Genomic DNA, 21,661 nt, shown 5'->3' with positions numbered 1-21,661 from the left:
TTATTAATAAAAGTCTTAAATAATTGCCATGTCACTAAAATTTTCTTTGATTTCAAAATGAATCAGTTTTTAGTTCTTTATCAGTTGTATCACTTAAGCATGTGTCTGCATGTGCATAGATTAAATACAAGATTACGAAAATATTCGATAACCATGTTGTGATATCTTGTTGAACATTATCGTCGTTCTACTTCGGTGTATCACAAGCCCTCAATAAATATATTTAAGATTCAATAATACTACTACTAACTATCCTAACCTACTAACTTTCACAAGTTCACATATTTTACTTGTACATACTTACCTATCTAATATAACTGTAAAAAAAGTTCATGATACATAGCCCCTTAATTGCTGGCCGTACCTTGTGTTTATTTTGCATGTCTAACAAATCATGCTTGAGATTATTTTAATGAGCCCAAACTCATGGTTGCCTTCTTTGTCGTTGAGGAGTTCCTCATGTGACTTTCTAACTACATCACCAGATCAAACCGGATTGTCAAATTATTGCTTTATCAATATCATCTAAATTACGGAAGTCTACAGCTGTGTACGGATTGCGCGTACATTGGCACGCGTAGTCGGTTACGCGTGTCCTGGAACACCATCAAGTACGGACATGGTGTTCTAAGACACGCGTAACCGACTACGCGTGCCAATGTACGCGCAATCCGTACACAGCTTTCCAAATTTTAGCTTAATCAGGCGCCCGAAATTGGTTTCAATTTAACTTACAATAATTGGCTTTACCTAAATAGCAACCTTGTGTTGTGATAGAACAGACGTCCTGATCATCATCGATAGACTCTACTACCCTACACTACCCATATAGATAGGTACTTACCCAGTGTCAGAGATCTACTAGAACCGTTTGTCAAGTTCGTATGCCGTTACAGTGCTTTTGTGGTATTGCAAATACAGTGATTCAACTGCATTGTTGACTCGGAACTCACGCGATTGTTCTGTGATTTTCCGACATTTTCTAATATGAAACAATGACGTACATTATTGTGAAATTATTTCGCAAATAGGTAAGTAATGAAATATATCGCGTAAGACAACAGATTCTCGTATAAGTACATAAATAATTGTTATCATTTATGTATACCTATGTACATACTTATACAATAATTTTAAGTCTGAAATTGCACGTTGCATTGCATCACTGGAAGTAAGGGCTACATAACTTAATACATGAGTAAAGGCAAACGACTACTAATATAATTTCAATTAAAAGTAATAGATACTAAAAACTAAACTAATACTTAGGTAAATTTTTCTTTTGAGAATTGACCTCTAGATATACCAATTGTATTTTAATGTATAGTGCACTGTGCAATACACATAGCATGCATTTTAGGTACTAATTAAATTATTCTGATACTTCTTGTTTCCATAAATAATCACCGCAAAAGCAAAATAATTAAATATAATTGTACCAATTTTTCCTGCAAGCTCAAACAAAAACAATGGATGGTTAAGGGCATTCAGTGTACAATGACAATTGACAATTACTTGACACTTAAGTATGATGAAAGGAAGTAGCGTGATCTATTGATAATGATCATCAAATATCATTAAGTACTGATTACTTTCGCAACTTGAACTCAACAATGTTAAAGGGGGATTAATGTGATTAGATATTACCTACCAACTGAAAGTCTCACGAAGTTTTGGTCGCGATAGGTAGAAACTACTAATAATGTAAGTAATATGCTATTTTAAAGTTTAAACGTGAAGCACTATTACCAGCGGAGGTTATTTGTCTTCCATCTTGACTCTAAACCAGCTGGCCTACCGATCAAGAATTACGGTCTATTTCTAGACGTGTTAGCTTTTTCCGAACTATTAATAATTTTACAGTCTGTCATTAAATCAATCGGAGTAGAATCTATACTCTCTCTTCTTCTTCGTTACACTCTTGACAAAGTGGTCGTGGCCATTATGTAAACTTTTGAGTGACTCGTTTAACGACACGTCGCCACAGAGGACACAGAATCTACTCTAAATAAGTACAATTAGCCTATAGTATTCCTAAAGTAAAAAATTATAAAATTACATTTCTAAGGCGGCGTTATTTGATTTAGTGAACACTTTCGGAAATAATCAGTCCGAAAGTCAAAAATATTGTGTGCTGATACATGCTTGCAAAAAAGAATAAATTAACTTCTCATAGATTCAAATTTCATACACAAAATGTTTATACAAATACTCTTTATGAGGTGTGCACTCATTACAAAAAACAATACAAAGAATATAAAAAAGTTACATAATAATATATGTAAATCGGTTCGAACATCATCGTTGTTTTAATGTTTACATTAAAAATATGTCAACCGATGCATGTAATAAAGATGCGCAACGCAGTGATACGCGGGATCAACAGTTCACCAGAGCACTTTATCATCCGATTTTGTTTATTTGTCTGCTCACTCGTAATTTTCATAGCTTTGAAATATATCTTATAGGTACAATAAAAAATAAATAGGTAGCTTATAAGCAATGATCGTACATTTTCCAGCATTTTTGGTGCAGCAGAGTGGTGTTAACGGAATTGGTATAGATAATTTCAACTGAAATGGTAAATTAATGTTAATATTAACGTAATTAACGCTAATTAATCATTAGGGTTGAAATTATTTATACCAATTCCGTTAAGACGAAACAGGAGCTGAGTTTTAAATATTTTAGGTAAATATACCCGTCTCGCTAACGGAAGCGGCACCTAAAGCGTAGTGCGATAAGGACAAGGCGAAAAATCTTGCGTAAAAATCTCAAAAATCGAGGTTTCGTACTCCTCTGTTTCCTCCTCCAAAACTTAACCAATCGTAACCAAATTTGGAAATCTAAATGATTATGAAATTATCTGTGTCGGGCCGTTTTGCTTTTTTGGCTAATTGATATCAGTTTTGAATGCCACGCCTCTCATTGCGGCATAGTCAATTAGGCCATTTTGGCCATTTTTGAAGGGCTCTAGCGCCTTAAAAAACAAAAATATCAAAAAAAGCAAAACGGTCCAACACAGATATTGACAATTTTAATCTGTGTTGAAAAAATCATTGCTCTAGCTTCAAAAACCACGGAGGAAAACGAGGAGTACGTTTGTATGGAGAAATGACCACTCCCGTTGGCTCTCCACTCCGCTGCACCAAAAATGCTGGAAAATGTACGATCACTGCTTATAAGAAATTACACCGAGTATCTTTCCATGTGTCAATGAGAAATTTATTTCTTAGAAAGTGGTATACATAAGGCCACCTGCACATAGTTAACTACAAGGTAACTATAGTGCAAGGTAAAGTACCCTTAAAAGGCTGACCTGTCATGTAAATACTAATTTTGGATAAATGTTTACATCGGATAGTTAATGAAGTAGCGGCGAGGTGAGCCTGCGCGCGCAGGGACGTCCTGGCTATTTGCATTTTGACTCACGCTGCACATTACCGCAGATGATTAATGATTACATTGATTACGCATACCATAAGTACCTACGTGTATGGGGTCCGTTTTTCTTTATATTTGTTCATCTGTGTTTACTGCCTTTGACAATATACGTATCCAAGCTTGTAATAATGATTAAATATGTATATTATTCAAGAAATTCTGAAGTATTTTTATTAGATCACTTTTCCTAAATTACTTGTTACATTTCACGCGAGTTTCCAGCATTATATTCGTGGGCGACAACAGCGTTCATTAGTCCGGGACCTCTCAACTGCACTCGGTGCAAGTGGCACGTCGGTCGCTCACGTCCGCGGCGACCGTGACTTTCGAACCAACATACAGAAGACATGTTATAATGTCATTATAAGGTCAACTCATATTAGTTAAGCATAGCCGCTTTCGAAAGTAAAGGGATAAAATGTTTACCATTTTTGCTGTTTGGCAAATAACAATATTTAGTAAGATAGAGAGATGCAGATACTGATTTATAAACAAATATACGTTCTCTTTTCTTTTCTTTTTCTTTGAAATCTAAAACAACGTAGACGAAAAGTTGTATTTTTATATAGCATTTACAAACTCTAAGGACATACCGACGTTCTAGATGTCAGTTGCACAACTTGCACGCGTTTAGCCTCCATACCTTACTGTCGCAAAAAACGCTACCCATCCTCACTTATTCTACAATCAACCCCAGCTCCTTGTCACCATGGTCTGTTTAGAATTATTTTTGAACAAAGAATTTTGTCAATAATGCATTTCAGGCGTCTATTAGGGCTACACTCGCTTCAACGTACTTTCTCAGCTCAACTCAACAGAAATTATTGAAGGAGAGTGCATTTAAAATTTAATAGCGGTAGGTAAGTTTCCTCACTTTCCTCAAGTCGCATCGGCGCCAAGTGCCAGTCAAGTCAATGGGGTCACGTCTTCACGTCTCGGCGACCGTGACATATCTCCCGGGCCACTATCAGACACTGATCTCTTTATACTTTGTAATCGAGCACCATTGTCGAGCACGTTATTTCTGATTATGTCGAACGTGTCTGTATATACCTAAATGTGATAAGGAACTTCTAACAAACGTTATGATTGTCAAATTATAGTCAAATATTAGAGTCACACACGTGTAACTTCATAGATGGAGTTAAATTCCAGAAAGCGGTAATGAGGTATTAAAATAAGTGAACACAAAGCTGAAACGATTCATCTTATTGGATTATCTATTGCTAACCTATTGTGATTTATGACCTGACCTACCTGACTATATATCTATTACCGACGATTCGCTACTGAAATTATTAAATTGAAAATGTTTAGCAAAAACTGTTTTGTACCTTTTGAGCAAGAACATGTCTTGGTCTGTATTCAAAAACGAAAATTGAACACCAATACTAATATCTGTGTTCTATAGTACTAATAAATTATGATAGCAGTGTCACTTTAGCACACAAGCTGCTGCTCTCTACAGCAAGCAAGGCAAGTGAATGCAACCAAAATAATATCATTATAATTTTAATAGGTAGGATGTTTATTTGTGAAGGCCCCTTGCAACAATTAACATGCGTGTACCGTACACGGTGTACGCCCCCGCGGCTTGCGACACGCTTATCTTTGTTCCGTCCGACCTCATTTGTTTTATTTATCTGCTGCCGCAGACATGTAAACAAATGCGATGGACTTGCATATATGTATGTATATTTAAAAATTGAATTCCTAAGGCTCGTGATAGTCTTAGAAAATTTTAGTCTTCATGTAAAAACAGTAAATAATTGAAAAATAATGTCCTTAAACATTTGGTCAGAACTATAAAAGCACTCATACCATACTCTCTCTTCTAATAACTCTATTTATTTACCTAATAGTTATTGTTAAAAAACCTGAAAACTTAAATGGAGAAATTAATGATATTATGTACCTAATGTCTACCGGACAACCATAAAACCTCAGTTTTAGAGGGATTACAATATAAATTAATAGAAAGCATAGGTACGTTCCTTGGTACGTGACTAACAAACGGCACTAAGTATTTATGTATTTATAAACGATTGTTGTGATCGCCAAAAGATTGAATAATTTTACTTTACAAATAAACGTAATTACTTGCGTCATTTATCGTGACGTTAATCATTCCGATTCCGGTCACTTTCAATCGGACCGTAGGGAACAGTTACATACATTGAAACAAAAGCATTTGTTGATAATGCCACGTGTTGCAGTGCATCAACCCGCGCTGGCGAACGCCCAGACATGTGCTCACCCAGTGATGCTGAGAGCAACAATCAATGTATGAAAAATGACATGATGACCCATTTCTTTCTATAATATGCCCCTCTACAACTAGCTTGATTGGTAAAAGTGGACATTTTAATATCTGGTAAAATTATGCATTATTTAATTTTCATATGATTTAGATTTGTACTTATAGGTATACTAAGATGCAACTGGGACTTACATTTTGTCTCATAGTCTAACCGACTATTAAATGGAAATCTTATTACATTATACAGTGCTATGTGCGTCAGACTGTATAAATAGGGATCTGAGTGCAAAAACACTTTACTTGAAGAGTAGATGAATATTACTACAAATGCTACCCTATGGAAAATAATAACAAAAGGTTACCAATTAAAAATGTAGTAGAAGAGAAAATCGTCTCGCGCGATGAAAATGGCTTACGCAATATTTTACTTCTCATTACCTTGTATTTCAGAGTAGGACATATTTCATTTATGTAGCTTTCAATATGAGCATTACATTTATTTTTCTGATTATTCGACTAAATTAAATATTTTTTATTGCAAATCACCATTATAACAGTTTATATTAACTGTTATTATTCCAGACGACCGGTCTGGCCTAGTGGATAGTGACCCTGCCCGCGAAGCCGATGGGCCTGGGTTCGAATCCCAGTAAGGGCATTTATTTGTGTGATGAACACTAATATTTGTTCCTGACTCATGGGTGTTTTCTATGTATATAAGTATGTATTTATCTATATAAGTATGTATATCATCGCCTAGCATTCATAGTACAAGCTTTGCTTAGTTTGGGGCTAGGTTGATCTGTGTAAGATGTCCCCTAATATTTATTTATTTATTTATTCTTACCTCGCTCATTTAATTACCATTAAAACATGAAAAAAAAAATCCAACTTTTTGAAAAAAAAATCATGTCAAGACTTCAGCTGGCTGGATATTTTCTCAGAAATTTTAGAATGTTTGTCTTCACATAATCAATCATTTTAATTTTCACAGGTAGGCCAGAAAATTAGACCGCGCTAGGCTTGTTCACTTAATTCATTTCCCGAATCGCGCTGTTAGTTTATATTATAAATCAGGTTTGGTCAAGTGGTCACTAATTCTTACATCATATAAATCTTGAACATATGTACAGATCATAACTATCATAAGAAACTTATCAAGCCAATAGCTTTTACGTAACTTTTTAAAATCTGTGTCGAAGGCTCGAAGGAGATTTTTGATTAAGGATCGGTTTCACCAAACCATCTGTCAACGTCATAGTACACTCACCTGCAATATATGTTACACAACGAAGGCCGCAAAAATATCTGACACGATCTTATTTGTAGAGCCATAAGATCGTGTCACATATTGTTACTCTTCGAAAGTAACATATTATTGCAGGTGACTGTACCTATCTAGTTCGTTAGAATTTGCTTGTATGAAAAGTTTGACAATAATGTTGCAGTAGGAAGCGACCACGTGAAGACAGTTCTAAAAGTCAAACTTATTTTTTGGATCTGTACTATAGTGAATAAATTATAACATTTATAACTCATATGTATGAATTATACGCCATGTACCAAAGCAACAACACAGAATGATCTTTTGTCTTTGTTAATATTTATGTACATTTGCAAGTTCATCTCGATGTCGTTCGTCGCATTCTAATTGGATTGCGATAGAGCCAGGGCTGCCACTCATTAATAAAATTGTAGACCACTAGTGGATCAACTTTTTTGTGTTTTTCGGTCCCGATGTCCAAGAGAAAATAGCGGCATTGGAATGTATAGGTAAGTATAGTATGTATCAGTGGCGACGCGTCTAGATTGTTCGTAGGCAAGCCGTAGCTAAGTTGCCCTTCCTTTTCTTCATAAGTTTAAAGAAAATGGCCCAAGAGCCTGAATATCAGACAAGCCGATGGGAATCGAGTTCTATGGACGCTTCGCCACTGGTATGTGTATAGATACGCTATAATTAATATACATCATTTAAATGAAAAAAAAATGAATGTTTTTAAAGTAGTAGGCTCAAACTGGAAACGCGACTAAAAGAGAAAGAAACTCAAGTTCCAAATATAAACCTAGAAATAGTATTGCTAAAGGTTCCGTCCTAGTGGATTCACTTGACATTGAAGTTTCTTGGACAACACTTAGCAACGTTTTGATAGGTATACACTCATGGACAAATTTAGAGGAACGCCAAAAAAAGTTTAATTGCTAATTTAGAAATTACTTCAGGTGCTGTAATCCAGTAATTAAACCTTTTTGTTGCGTTCCTCTAAATTTGACAATTAGTATGTATATGTTATATCCGTGATGATTGGGATTCTTCTTTTATTAAAGTTATATTTCAAAAATCATTTCGATGTGCAAGTTTATTAAACATTTAGTAAAAATTTCGGTAAAATATTTAGTGATTTTAGATATTTTTGCATAACTAATCATCTTTGTTTTACCTAGACTTATATCGACCGGGATACCGAACCGTGACCGGGAACCGTGATTACCTTTTGTATTATTATCGAGCTCCAAAAAAGACACATATATATATAAGTCTAGTGAAATTAACCGTGAATCATTCAAAACTGTTATATTTGACCTTACTTATAGGTAAAGTAAAACCTGGTACCTATTAAAAAATAGCCGTCTCTGAGTCTCGTACGTTACGTTAGATGTCAAATTATGTCCTTGTCAAATGCCTTGTCGGAAATGCGTTGTTTTCAAAATAAAAAAAAATCATATTTTTTGCTAGTTTTATTTTTCATTAAAAACAAAACATACAAAGTTGTTAGGTAGGTAGGTGTATGTTAAAATGAAAAAAAATAGCAACTCTAATCAATGTTGACAGGTACAAGTACCTACATCGTGAAGTTACCTGTCCTGTCAAGGTCTGAAAGGTTTGGTAGGTAGAGTAGAGAGAAAAAAGTTTAAAATCACAGGAAAACAAGTCATAAGACTGTGAGATATGTTCATAAACACAGCGTTACTATTCATACGTGTTTAAAGGTTCGTAGATCCTGTGCAAATATTTAACGTCTTTTCTCAATCTAAAAAGCTCTGCAAAAGTCGCTTGTTGCAACCCTGCTATGGTTGGCAGCGGCAGCGGCAGCTTGGCGGCGCGTTGCTCCCGCGCGGCGCGGCCGCGCTCGGTTCTAGGTCATGGGCTTGTACCATTCTTGCTTTTACATTACGCCATGTTTATAAACTCAACGCGCTTCCTATCAAAATAGAGATTTTTAGGTTATCTTATCACACTGCTGCAGCTGTGGAATTCGCTACTGGATACATATCAGTGCAGCACACATACTTAACGTGTTTTGTTTAACGTGTAACGTGACTACCTGTATTTACTACTACTGTGCCCTCTCGTTTGACTTTTATCGATTAACTATTTAATTTGTTGTTTATTATTTTGTTAGGAGCGAAATAATGCCAAAATTGTTATATTTATCCATATTTATGGAAGCTTCTTCTTCAAAATCCGGTGGACAAAACCGGAGATAAAAGATTGAAAAACCGAAAACCGTTTGTCTTATAATTCTATCCGTAGTGCAAAAAAAGGAGATACGATTCAAAACTTGTCAAAAATCGATGAAAACCTCGGGTAGCCCCTTAATGTCCTTATTATTTTGTGAAGGTAAGTTTGTTACCTTAGAAGTCCGTCATTTGTAACTCGAATTGGAAAATCATTTTTAGGGATCCGTACCTCAAAAGGAAAAAAACGGAACCCTTATAGGATCACTCGTGCGTCTGTCTGTCTGTCTGTCCGTCTGTCACAGCCCATTTTCTTGAAAAGTACTGGGCCAATTAACTTAAAATTTGGTACACCACATAATTATGTAAATTCGTATCCCAAAGACGGACATCTTACGTAAACTAATGAATTTTAAACATTGGGGCGTAAATGAGAAAATTTAAAAATAATGTTTTTTAAATTATATCGTGTTACATATCAAATGAATGAGCTCATTTTGAACCTCTGAAATATCTTTTTTTTGTTGTTTTTAAATAAATTTAGTTTAGAAGTTATTTAAGAAAATAGCCAAAAAATTACCACCCCCCCCCCCCCCTTTATCTCCGAAACTGGGTCTAAAATTTTGAAAAAAATATACAAAATAGTTCTTTACCTATAGATGACAGGAAAACCTATTAGAAATATGCAGTCAAGCGTGAGTCGGACTAATTACTTAGTTTTTGATCCAACCCCTACGGGTCTTTAAAGGCAATTCACTCGCGTTTCACATATAAAAATACATTAATTTGTTAAAAATTGGTTAATGTATGGAACCCTTGGAACGCGAGTCCAACTCGCACTTGGCCGGTTTTTTTTTTATAAAATATATGCCTATTCCCAGTTTGCCCCGGTTTTGTCAAAGTTCTGATCTGATGAAGGATTCCATGAGGAATTGAGGGAGCTCCTCAAATAGGCAAACATATAACGTTTTTAAGAGTCTGAATCAGTACCTATGTATTAACAGTATCACAAAAATAACACAGCAGAGGTACTTACTTTTTATGCCAATGACCTTCGTGGATCAATAAACTAGTGTTCCACCTTTGGAACGCCGTATCCGCTTAGGCATGCAGTGTTTTTCAAATTACAATTACACCTAGGTAATTTGTCCATATCACGGGTAATACGTGAATATTATAAACATAATATACATAAATACCATCATTTAATTTTAAATGATATAAACATGATGTAATAACTACAAACCTAACTCAGACATGCAAATTAACATAAGGTATTTTTGTGCGTCACTGGACATTGTTTAAACTCACGGCACTACTCAACACTAGATGTCGCTATTAACCGACTCGCAAACGACGAGCTTGAACAGTCTTCATATCATATTGCAATCTAGCAACAGATGTCGCTACCATCGTACAATTACATGTGTTGAATAGGTGATAGCAAAGACATATGTAACTTCGTATAAGACGAATAAAGTCTAAGGAAAAAACGTGCCTCGGAATTCAAGTAAAAGTCATTCTCGAATAGGTGGCGCACACACCTTTAGCCTATCCTCGGCTAGATGGCGTGACGACACCGTTTCATATTTAACAATTTTAACACATAGATATCAGTGAATGAACATGGATCAAAATGATATAAAAATTATAAAATTATTTATCCATATATATACATTTTTTGATAACTTTATACGTTTTCATTTTGAGTTTTAGTCGTGTGTCGATAGATGGCAGTAAATTTACAGTGACTACAAAATTTACAATGACAGGACCCCTCTATACTATCTATTCTTTTTGGTGATAGGTTAATCAGACCTGCTAGCATGAGTTGCGTTCTCGTGTCCATGAAGTCGCGCGCGAGAACGCTACTCATGCCAGTAGGTCAGTTTGTCAGTAACATATCATAATTCGTTCATTCCTTCTAATAACAGCCGATTAAATTGAGGTTATTCTGATAACTGGACAGCGATTAAGATTATTATGACAATGATTTATTTAATATTGTGATTGTTGTGGTTTATATGCCTACCAGTGGCGGCGCGTCTAGATTGTTCGTAGGCAAGCCGTAGCTGAGTTGCCCATCCTTTTCTTCATAAGTTTAAAGAAAATAGCCCAAGAGCCTGAATATCAGACAAGCCGATGGGAATCGAGTTCAATGGACGCTCCGCCACTGATGCCTACCTACTTGAATAAAGATTTGAACGTTTCATGGGATCTTTTTATTTTGAATTCAATCCATTTACTTACATCCTAATAGTGATTAGCAGACATCGTAAATTTTATAGCAATTTTCGGTGCAGCTGAGTGGTGTTAACGGAATTGGTATAAACAATTTCAACCCTTATGATTAATTAGCGTTAATTACGTTAATTTACCATTTCAGTTGGAATTATCTATACCAATTCCGTTAACACCACTCCGGTACAGGCGGTGTATCAAAAATGCTATAAACTTTACGATGTCTGGTGGTTAGTTAATTTATATCAATTAGTACTGCAATATATGGTACGCACTAGTATGATTAACAAGTTCGAAAGCTTATTTCATGCCTGGTAGCATTACTAATTTAGCTGTGAAGTCAATACATCGAGGTACATACATACTGCGCCCACCGCCATAGGCAATCTCTTCGTCATATATTAGTCTGCACGGGCACGGTATCACTAATATTACTATAGGTAGGTATAATATGGGCCTTGTTGCTGGATATAAAAATTAAATAAATAATAATAAACTTATCGATAATTTTCTAACACAGTATGCAAATCAAATACCTTACAATTGTGTATTAATATTTAAAAATTACATCGAAAGCGTATTGGTTAATATGTACGAAGTCATCCCACTTGAATTAATATCATTCCAATCTAATACTATAAGTACCTATTACAACAAATATTGCTTCCCTTTCTAACAAATAAATTACGGTTGCCAGAAATAAATTCAAACAGCGATCAGCGATACACCTGATCAGCACCACAAGCATAGCAAAACGGTGGATAGTGCTAGTAGGTACACGTTATGCTCTGTTCACCGAGTTGCACTCATAATGAATGAATGAAGTTACGTTTTGGTCGCGGTCTTTGACTCCGCCATCGTAACTGGTACAATTAGCGATATGAAACGGTAGCTGTCCACTGTATTGAGCTCTCAACACCTATGGTCGTGGCCATCACGTTCTAACAAGTAGGTTCAAAGCTAACAGGTAGTTAGGTAAGTATGTATGTGTGAGAGCAACGCATGACGATAGGCAATAAAATTACAACCATCATATCGTAACTAAACTCTTATAATAACGTAACTCTTTTGACAGGCAGTCATCTCTCATCAATTTGTCATTAAGGCATAAAATTATATACCTGGCATACATGTATACACTGTGTTTTTTTTATTTCCGTTAATTTCAAGGCTGCATTCCTGAGCTTAAATCCAGTAACTTTCTCAAAGACACCGGTATAATTTTAATTAACTCCATTTCGGAAATAATCAATAGGTAATTTACTTATTTCTGCGTGGTGCGTGTACACTTGCCGTAGGGCCTGTTTACATATTGATAAGTGTTTAGTATGAGTTCATACATTTGCTACTAAACTTAAGTATTAGTACCTACTACCTATCTTTAGGACGCGGACGGTCGATGATCGAAATGACATTGATATGTCACAGTTTTCAATAATTTGGTTGAGTTAAATGTAATGCCCGTGATACAACAACGCTTTATGCAACATTTAATAACTTTTTATACAAAAAAAAAAACATTTTTTTTTGTAATAATTACGCCATTTAGTTTTCTTAAACGTAGGTACTACTTAACCATACCCCGAAGTTAACGGAATTCAACAAAAACACGGTGAACACGGACTACACGGTAACAAGGTACCTATACGTATTATAGTTTCTAATTTTTTATATTTAGTTCATTTGTAATTTATCGTTGTCCACAGGTTCAGCCAAAGATAATACAATCAGTTCGGGTCGGGGTCCGGTACTTTAATAATAACAACAACAATGCCTACCCATAAATATAATTTTATTTCCGGAATAATTTTATTTCCGGCAATTTACCCGAGCAACAAATAATTTTTATTACGAGTTCATCTTTACTTAAAAGTAAATTTGAATCATGGTCGATTATTTATTTACCAAAATATCCCACACCACCCTGTACCTATACATAAATACGAACCTTAAGGGCTCATTTAGACGATGCGAGAACTCGCATGCGAGTTTTATTACATTGCGGTTTTTGATCGGTCGGTTGAATCGGACGTAACCAACAGTCCGCAATGTAACTAAAATCGCATGCGAGTTCGCGCGCCGTCTAAATCAGCCCTAATACGGCCACTCATAAGCCACCAGATAGAGTAGGTAATTTCGACCGTATTAATCTGAGTAAATGTCATAGTTTAAGAGATTAGAGTTACTTACACTTTTTTTTTAAGCTTGTGATTTTTGTTATCCTGGGTTACCTATTCTTTCTCTGGGTTACAAAATTAGGTAAATTGTAGGTAAACTTCTTTATTCTCTTCTTAAACTGGTAGACAGACACATAAGGGATGGTCCTCTTAAGAGGCATCCGCTGCACCAATTGCAGTGTGCGTATCAGCCGGGTAAATCGACTGAAACGGCACTACACCTGGTGACAACCAGAGCGGAACAGGCGATAGAGAACAAAGAACTATGTCTGGCCACTTTTATAGACGTGGAGGGGGCATTTGACCGCACCACGTATCAGGCAATCAATATTGCAGCATCTAAACACGGCATAGAACCAACAATCTGTAGATGGATTGGTACTATGCTAAATAGCCGACTAATAAAATCCTCCCTTATGGGAGATGAAATATTAGCTACGGCCACAAAGGGTTGTCCACAGGGTGGGGTTCTCTCACCAACTCTCTGGAGTCTGGTAGTTAACTCACTGTTGGAAGAACTAAACAAAGGCCCAATACATACGGTAGGGTACGCAGATGATTTAGTGATTCTTGTAAACGGGAAATTCCCGGGAACAGTATCGGAAATCATGAATAAAGCACTGAAGCAAGTGGAGAGATGGTGCAACTGTCATCAACTCTCCATAAACCCAGGCAAAACAGTGGTAATACCGTTTACCAGGAAAAAGACCCTTAATGGCATGAAGCAGCTGAAGCTTTATGGAAGGGTACTGGAAATGTCCAATGAAGTGAAATATCTAGGCGTTACACTAGATAAAGAGCTGAACTGGAGAAAGCATGTCGAACTAACAACCACCAAGGCACTTAGAGTGTTTGGAATGTGTAGATCGGCTTATGGCAAAACGTGGGGTCTAAACCCAAAGGTACTAAGATGGATCTATACCATGATGGTAAGACCAATCATCTTGTACGGATACCTGGCATGGTGGCCAAGGACACTAAAGAGCACATGCAGGGATGCCCTTATGAAAATACAAAGAACGGCATGCATGGCTATTACTGGCGCGTTTAGAACGACGCCAACAGCGGCGATGGAGGTACTGCTAGACCTCTCGCCGCTACACCTAGTGATACAATCTGAGGCCCGGAAATCGCTACACAGGTTGACCCTAACAGGCCTCTGGAGCGATAGCAAGCCAAAGACCAAACACACAAACATGGAATGTGACAATTTCATGAAAAGGATTACGAACATGGGCTGCGATAAGATGCAACCCAAGTTTGTGTTCCATAAGAATTTTAACGTTAAAATTCCAACAAGGGCTGAGTGGACCGAAGGTCTTGAAGCACCAATCTCTGATGAAAACGACATCATATGGTACACAGATGGGTCTAAGACAGAATCTGGTACGGGGGCAGGCATTTATGCAAATGACTTTAGTAGTAGTATAAGCATGGGCAATTACGCCACTGTCTTCCAAGCCGAGACATTCGCTATAATTGCCTGTGTGCATGAGAATATAGTTAGGCGAACCCAAGGGAAGAATATCTATATACTCAGCGACAGTCAGGCCGCTCTCAAAGCGCTCGAAGCTCCCAGAGTGGACTCTAGACTGGTATATAATGGCGTCCAAGCCCTGAACCAGCTTGGAAGGCAAAACAGAGTGCAACTGGTATGGATCCCAGGGCACGAGGGATTCATAGGCAATGAAAATGCAGATGAACTCGCCAGAGCCGGATCTGTAAGTAACCTTATAGGTCCGGAACCATTCGTGGGGCTCTCACAGGGAACCATCACAACGGCTATTAAAGACCATACCAAGACCAAACACCAGGAAGAATGGGATAGTCTGACGGGTCTAAAGCATGCAAAGCTCTTTATGCAAGGAATAGACTCCGGCTGGAGCAAAAAGCTTTGGAAACTTAGCAAAAGACAGCTCCAAATCATAACGGGGGTGTTTACTGGCCATTACGGGGTCAAAGGATTTCTGGCCAAGATGGGACACTCTGACAACACCGATTGTCGTATGTGTGGCGAAGAGGAAGAGACAGTAAGACACTTAATGTGTGAATGTCACGCCCTCGCCAGACAAAGAATGAAGGACTTTGGAGCAGGATACCTGGAACCAAAGGACTTTAAAACGCTACCCATGAGCTCCATCATCCGACACATGGATATGGTGGGAAAAGCTCTTGAGTAGTTGACGGATCTCTTCTAGGGGGTAACTGCACAAAAGATCCCTATGGGTCGAAGTGTATCCGCAAGGGCCCCCGAAAACAATAAGATAAGATAAGATATTCTCTTCTTCTTCTTTTACTTCTACAAGACTATATTGTAGAATGTATGATGTCGATTGTTGGGTTATCTCTCTAACGGAATCAAATCCTACTAAACTGTAAAGTGTAATTTGAAAACATAATACATAATCGGCCTAAGTCGCAAACCTCGTAACTCCATTTCAAGGAAATTAGTAATTGCTACCTTGGCCAACAATACTTATAGTCGCAAACCTCGTAACTCCCCCGGAGGAGTTACGAGGTTTGCGACTTAGGCCGACGAATATAAGTAATTAGCAACGTTTAATACAATTTAATGTGGTTGGCTAGCCGTGCGTGGACCTTATCTCAACGAGATAAGATCTACGCCTGGTCAGTTGAGTGTCATGCTGTCTCGCAAGATAGATTTAGGATACATACATATAGGTAAATTTATATGTTCTTAAGGACAACTTAACTTGTTACTTAATAAGTAAGTGTACTTACCTATTTAGTTTAAGATTTGTTTAGAGTGCACCGCCAACAAACTGTCTCACAGTTTGGCGAAACATTAGATTAAGGTACGAAATATTGTATTTTTTCTGTAAAATTGTAAAAAAAAAAGTGTTAGTGTTAAGGTACGAAATATTGTATTTTTTCTGTAAAATTGTAAAAAAAAAAGATTATGTTTTCCAAATTGTGGTGTTGGTGTATGTACAAGAATCAGGCTCGTACTAAACAACATGATTCAAATCCTATACATAATACTATGACTCACAATATATTAGGTACTCCCCCGCGAGTTGCACACAACTTATGAGTTGGTTTCCTATGCTGATTGGACATATATTTATAATCTAACCAATTTGCAGGATGAACGTAACCTTAAACGTTCTTCATCATCGTCGAACGTCGTTTATCCTGCAAATTGGTATACCATTATAGGAAATTCGATATTTACTTAATACTTACCTGCAAAAGTACCTACATGTCCGCTTTATGAACGAATTATATTCATAAGTTGGGTATGCACTTGTGCAGCTCGCTATACATGACGTCGTTTGATCGATTAGGAATATCAGATTGAGTTGAGGATTTTAGGCTAAGTATACTTTAAGTAACTTCAAACTATTCTATCCATAGTCTAATAAAACATGGTCTTCTCTTCCCAGAGTAACACAAGCCTACGTCACAATAACATTGCCACTTTGTATAGCGCTATCGCATATTATCATCTGGCGCTGTCGCATGATGACGTAGGCTTGTGTCAGTCAGGTGACCTAGAAAAGACGGGAACAGAGTACCAGGCGGAGTATATTAAACCATGATTCTATCTAAAATTAGTTAAAAAAATGTAAGTAGCTAAGTACTTCAACTCGTGGAACATCAAATACATAAATTTCAAATCGTGATTTTTCCCGGACACGATGGGTTTTTCTGATTACTAAACAAGTACCTACTTAATACGCACCTTCTTAATAGTTATCTAATACACTTTACATTTTATAATTAGAACTTCTCCTCAACAAAGTTTGATCAGGACTAAGTGTACCTACCTAATTGTCTAAATATATTCCGTCGTTGGATGGAGTTTGGAGTCTTATTTATCAAATTTACATTGTGGATAATGTCAACACTTAGAAAATTCGGTAAATATCGTGAAGGGTCATAGTCATCCTCAAAGACGTCAAAACTTAACGAATTTAATCAATTCGTACTCAATACGCGGACACTTTTTTTTATAGAATTGATAAAAACTGCAAACACGGATATAGTGGTGGGTCTACGGTCAACCGTTACGGCCTGGGTGCGTAGACAAGATGCCAATTGTCACGCTCCGTAGCGTAGCGTAGCGTAGTTATCTCTCTCTATCACTCTTCTATATTAGTGCGACAAAGACAGTTGCGTTTCGATCGCTACGGAGCGTTAACGATTAGCATCTTGTCTACGCACGCTGTTATATCGATCGCTTACAGAGCATTCGCTCAGGCTTTCCAATTTTTGTGTGGTACATGGTATAATAATATACTCCCATGGTGTGGTATTCGAGTAGACAGAGTTGTTTGATAACTCTGTTTGATACCTACTGGTGGTTGGTCTATGGTATATTGATTCGGCTGAGGCAAGCACTCGCCTTTGATACGTAAGCAATCGGAATGAACGTCTGTTCGCGGGCACCACTCGTGGCACATATACAAGCCATCCGTCACGCACCAAGCCGCATTCGCGTTCGTCCTTCATTGCGCTCCGACCGCCCGCGCCCGTCCTACTAGCCGTTTTGTGCATTCTTTGCGAAATTCCTATACTCGGTGACTCTAGCCAAAATGGGAAAACGTGAGTAATTTAAATATGTATTTTTGTGCAACACAATACGAAGTGATTTTAAAATTTGCGGATAATTCATTAAATTTGTGTAGGTACCTACTTTTTTTAATAAACATTTTTTCAATTACTGTTTTCGGATTTTGGGTACTTTATTGGTATATTTGGAATGTTACCTAATGAAAGTGTTATAACTACGCAGTCATAATTTCATTTTATAAACATGAGTCTACTTTCTCTATTTATACTTTAAACTGGCTTGTAAATATGTCATATGTGCCTAAATCAGTAGATATTTTTTTTAGAACATACCTATATTAATAAACCATTGAACAATAATAAATATATTGAACATTATAAAATAGATTAAATGTAAATAGAGCATTAAAATGAATTAATGAAGGATATACTTATGATAATAAATAAAACCAAGGTACAAAATCCTCGTATCTTAACCATGGTTAGTATTCATTTTTAAGTAGGGTAATCGTTTAATGTAGGTACTAACAGCACGCTTAGATAAAGCAAGGCTAATGACCGCTATAATTACCTACTACATATTTACTATTCAACTAATAATATAATATGAGTCACTACTTTATTAACATTACCAATAGGGAAGAAATACTTAGGTACTATGCATTGTTAAACTTATCCTTTCCAATACGTATGTATCTATCTTGACTTACAATTTTTGCTAATGTGGGTATTAGCACAATCTATTTTTAATCCAACGTTGTCTAATTCTTAAAAACTATTTGACAATAACAATTGCCTAACACGTATTGAATTATGGGGATGGCTACTTTACTTAAGGGGCTACCCGAGGTTTTCATAGACTTTTGACAAGTTTTGAATCGTATCTCCTTTTTTTGCACTACAGATAGAATTATAAGACAAACGGTTATCGGTTCTTCAATCTTTTATATCCGGTTTTGTCTAGCGGATTTAGAAAGAAATGAATACTTATATTTTTATGTTTTTTTAAACATTGTCTAAAAAACACTGTGAAGGATCTTACATGTACGAAATCTACATATATTTGGGTTCGTTTATGACGTCTCGAAAAACGTGTCTAGGGTTTTCAGTTTAAACTAATTAACACAAAAGTTATGGCCAGAAACCCAGTTTTTTAGCCTACAATTGTTCAACTTTGATGCCAAATATCTCGAAGACAATGAACTGAGCTGTTAATATAATAAGCTACAAAAAACATTAGAAAACTAAGGGATTCAGATCGAAGGTCATTGGCGTGGGGTAGCGGGTATTAAACTCGTAACAAGTAGACGTCATCTATTCTGATTGTGTTTTCTCACTTTGTTATTATTATATACTAAACATTAAATATTTATTAGTACCGACTTCTTTTGTCTTTTTATGTTAATTTACAAAACCTGTGCCTGCGTGCTTTAATAGGTAAGATAGGCAAGATAGCCTACCCATATAAGAAAAAAACATTAGCCTATAAGGTAAAACAGGTTTTTTGACGCACGAAACCTACCTACCATACGGAACAACGTCACACAACGTCAAACCCAACAACGAGTTATTTTTAGAACAGGTTGCATAGCTCTAAAAATAGCTTAGGTGGTTGACCAGGCCCCTATTTCCCCACGGTGACAGGTGCGTGCGACAATTGTTAACATCACTGTTACTGAGGTCACAGGCCTCCATAGGCTACGGTAACCGCTTACCATCGGACGGGCTGTGTGCTTGTTTGCCACCATCATTTTAGTTAAAAAAAAACTCCATTATATCGCCAATAAATAAGTACCTATTTTGCGAAGCTAATGACAATTGTCGCAAGAAATACGACAATTGTCACGAAACTCCGACAGAGAACTGATTTCCTGTCAAGAATGACCGAAAATTCTTTTAAATCTTGTGACAACTGTCATCATCATCATCATCATAAACTTCGCAGGAGAAATACCTATTTTTTCCGATATAAAGTACCTATTTTAAAATAATACAATGACAGTGACAAACAGGAATACGGCGCGCCCGATAGTAAGCGGTAACCGTAGCCCATGGATGCATGTGACGTCAGCAACAGTGACATTTGTCGAATTGTCGCACCTGTCACCGTGGTGAAATAGGGGCTATCTCAAAATAGCCCCGGATTTAGTAATCGTGGAAAAGTTATTAAGTACAGTCACCTGCAATAATATGTTACTCTTCGAAGGCCGCAAAAATATGTGACACGCTCTTATGGCTCTACAAATAAGATCGTGTCAGATATTTTTGCTGCCTTCGTTGTGTAACATATTATTGCAGGTGACTGTACATCGACCTACTGAAATACCTGCGGTATTTATTAAAATGATAAATATTAAAATATTATTTGTACTTACAAATTTTTAAGAGTATAAATATCTGTGACAATTTTCCAGAGACACCGTCGATCGCTAACCAAACTAATAGCATTGTTTATCGCCTCAATTAGAGCCTCAAAATTTCTTTATATAGTTTTAGTAGAGTGTACCTACACCTACATAAGAATAATATCATAAATAATAAGCAGACACTGGTGCCAAACGCAGAATATCAGGTAATTAAATAAATTATACGTGGGCAATACTGAAAGTTTCTATAATGAGCAACTTAGCGATCACGCAGTGAAAGAAAAGGGTTACTGTTTCAAAATCTAACTCTTCAACTATTTTTTGAGGTAGGCATGTACAATTAATTTATTTGGGCGTGATGTGTATTTTACGTATCCCGGCAGTTTAAAACCCGACTTTTCGTGCTAAAATTTTATACCAGGGACAAAGTTATATAATAAAGCCCACTTCTCTTGGGACTGTTTGGGTTTTACAAATTTGGTTGCTTTCATATTACTTAATCTTACTGATAATTATCGAGAAGGAAGTCTTTCAACAGCGACTCTCTAAACTAAAATCGCAGCTGAGTACTGAGTAATAATAAGTTAAAAAAAATCTTATATCAGCAGATTCAGTCAACCTTCATCAGTAACCAAATGAGTCAAGTAAAAAAATCTTACATGCTCACGTATGAGACGTCAGAAGACTTGTATCTAAATAATCGTCAGGAAAATAGATTATTAGACAAACGTCATACAAAACTACTGAGGCCCCAAATTTACACACAAAGTGCCTGAGAAAAAATGGGTCGTGTAGGTACCTACTCATCAGGATGATCCTATCGTAAAGAAAATTTATACGCATTGTCACTATTTCTGACAATGCTTATACATTTTTTATACAATTTTAAGAAGAGAAATTATAAAAGAAAATGTTACATATTAATATATAAATACTACAGGTTTTAAAACTATAGGAACTTTCAGTATGATCTATATTTAGATCTATAATACAGTAATATAACCCTAAAGGACTATTTTTTGATAGTACCTTCTGAAGACGTTTTTAAAGTAGACTAAATTTGCTACAATACGAGACTAGAATTGTCTCTGTAGACCTAGTAGTTTCCGTGATAAAGCCTTTAAATATTTTAAATTTTTTGAAATTGAATTCGTAGGCGAGTATAGTTAGTATGCACTTTT

The 21,661-nt window shown here is 36.4% G+C and overlaps 1 protein-coding gene across 2 annotated transcripts in view; it reads left to right on the top strand.

The window, feature by feature from the left end:
- Positions 1 to 21,661, top strand: part of LOC134790528 (alpha-tocopherol transfer protein) — a 55,213-nt gene that overhangs the window by 2,359 nt on the left and 31,193 nt on the right. Inside the window, exon 1 of one of the 2 annotated variants that reach the window (XM_063761352.1) lies at positions 17,999 to 18,147. The exons of the other annotated variant lie outside the window; for it this stretch is intronic. Coding sequence (XP_063617422.1) covers positions 18,138 to 18,147 — 10 coding nt within the window. The 5' untranslated portion in view covers positions 17,999 to 18,137. Of the gene's footprint in view, positions 1 to 17,998; positions 18,148 to 21,661 lie in introns of those variants that run through there. 2 annotated transcript variants of the gene reach the window in all.

The sequence above is a fragment of the Cydia splendana genome, chromosome 5, assembly GCF_910591565.1.
Source record: "Cydia splendana chromosome 5, ilCydSple1.2, whole genome shotgun sequence".
Lineage (NCBI taxonomy): Eukaryota > Metazoa > Arthropoda > Insecta > Lepidoptera > Tortricidae > Cydia > Cydia splendana.
The sequence above is the reverse complement of the archived record's forward strand: the minus strand, read 5'-3'. Positions and strand labels throughout refer to the sequence as shown.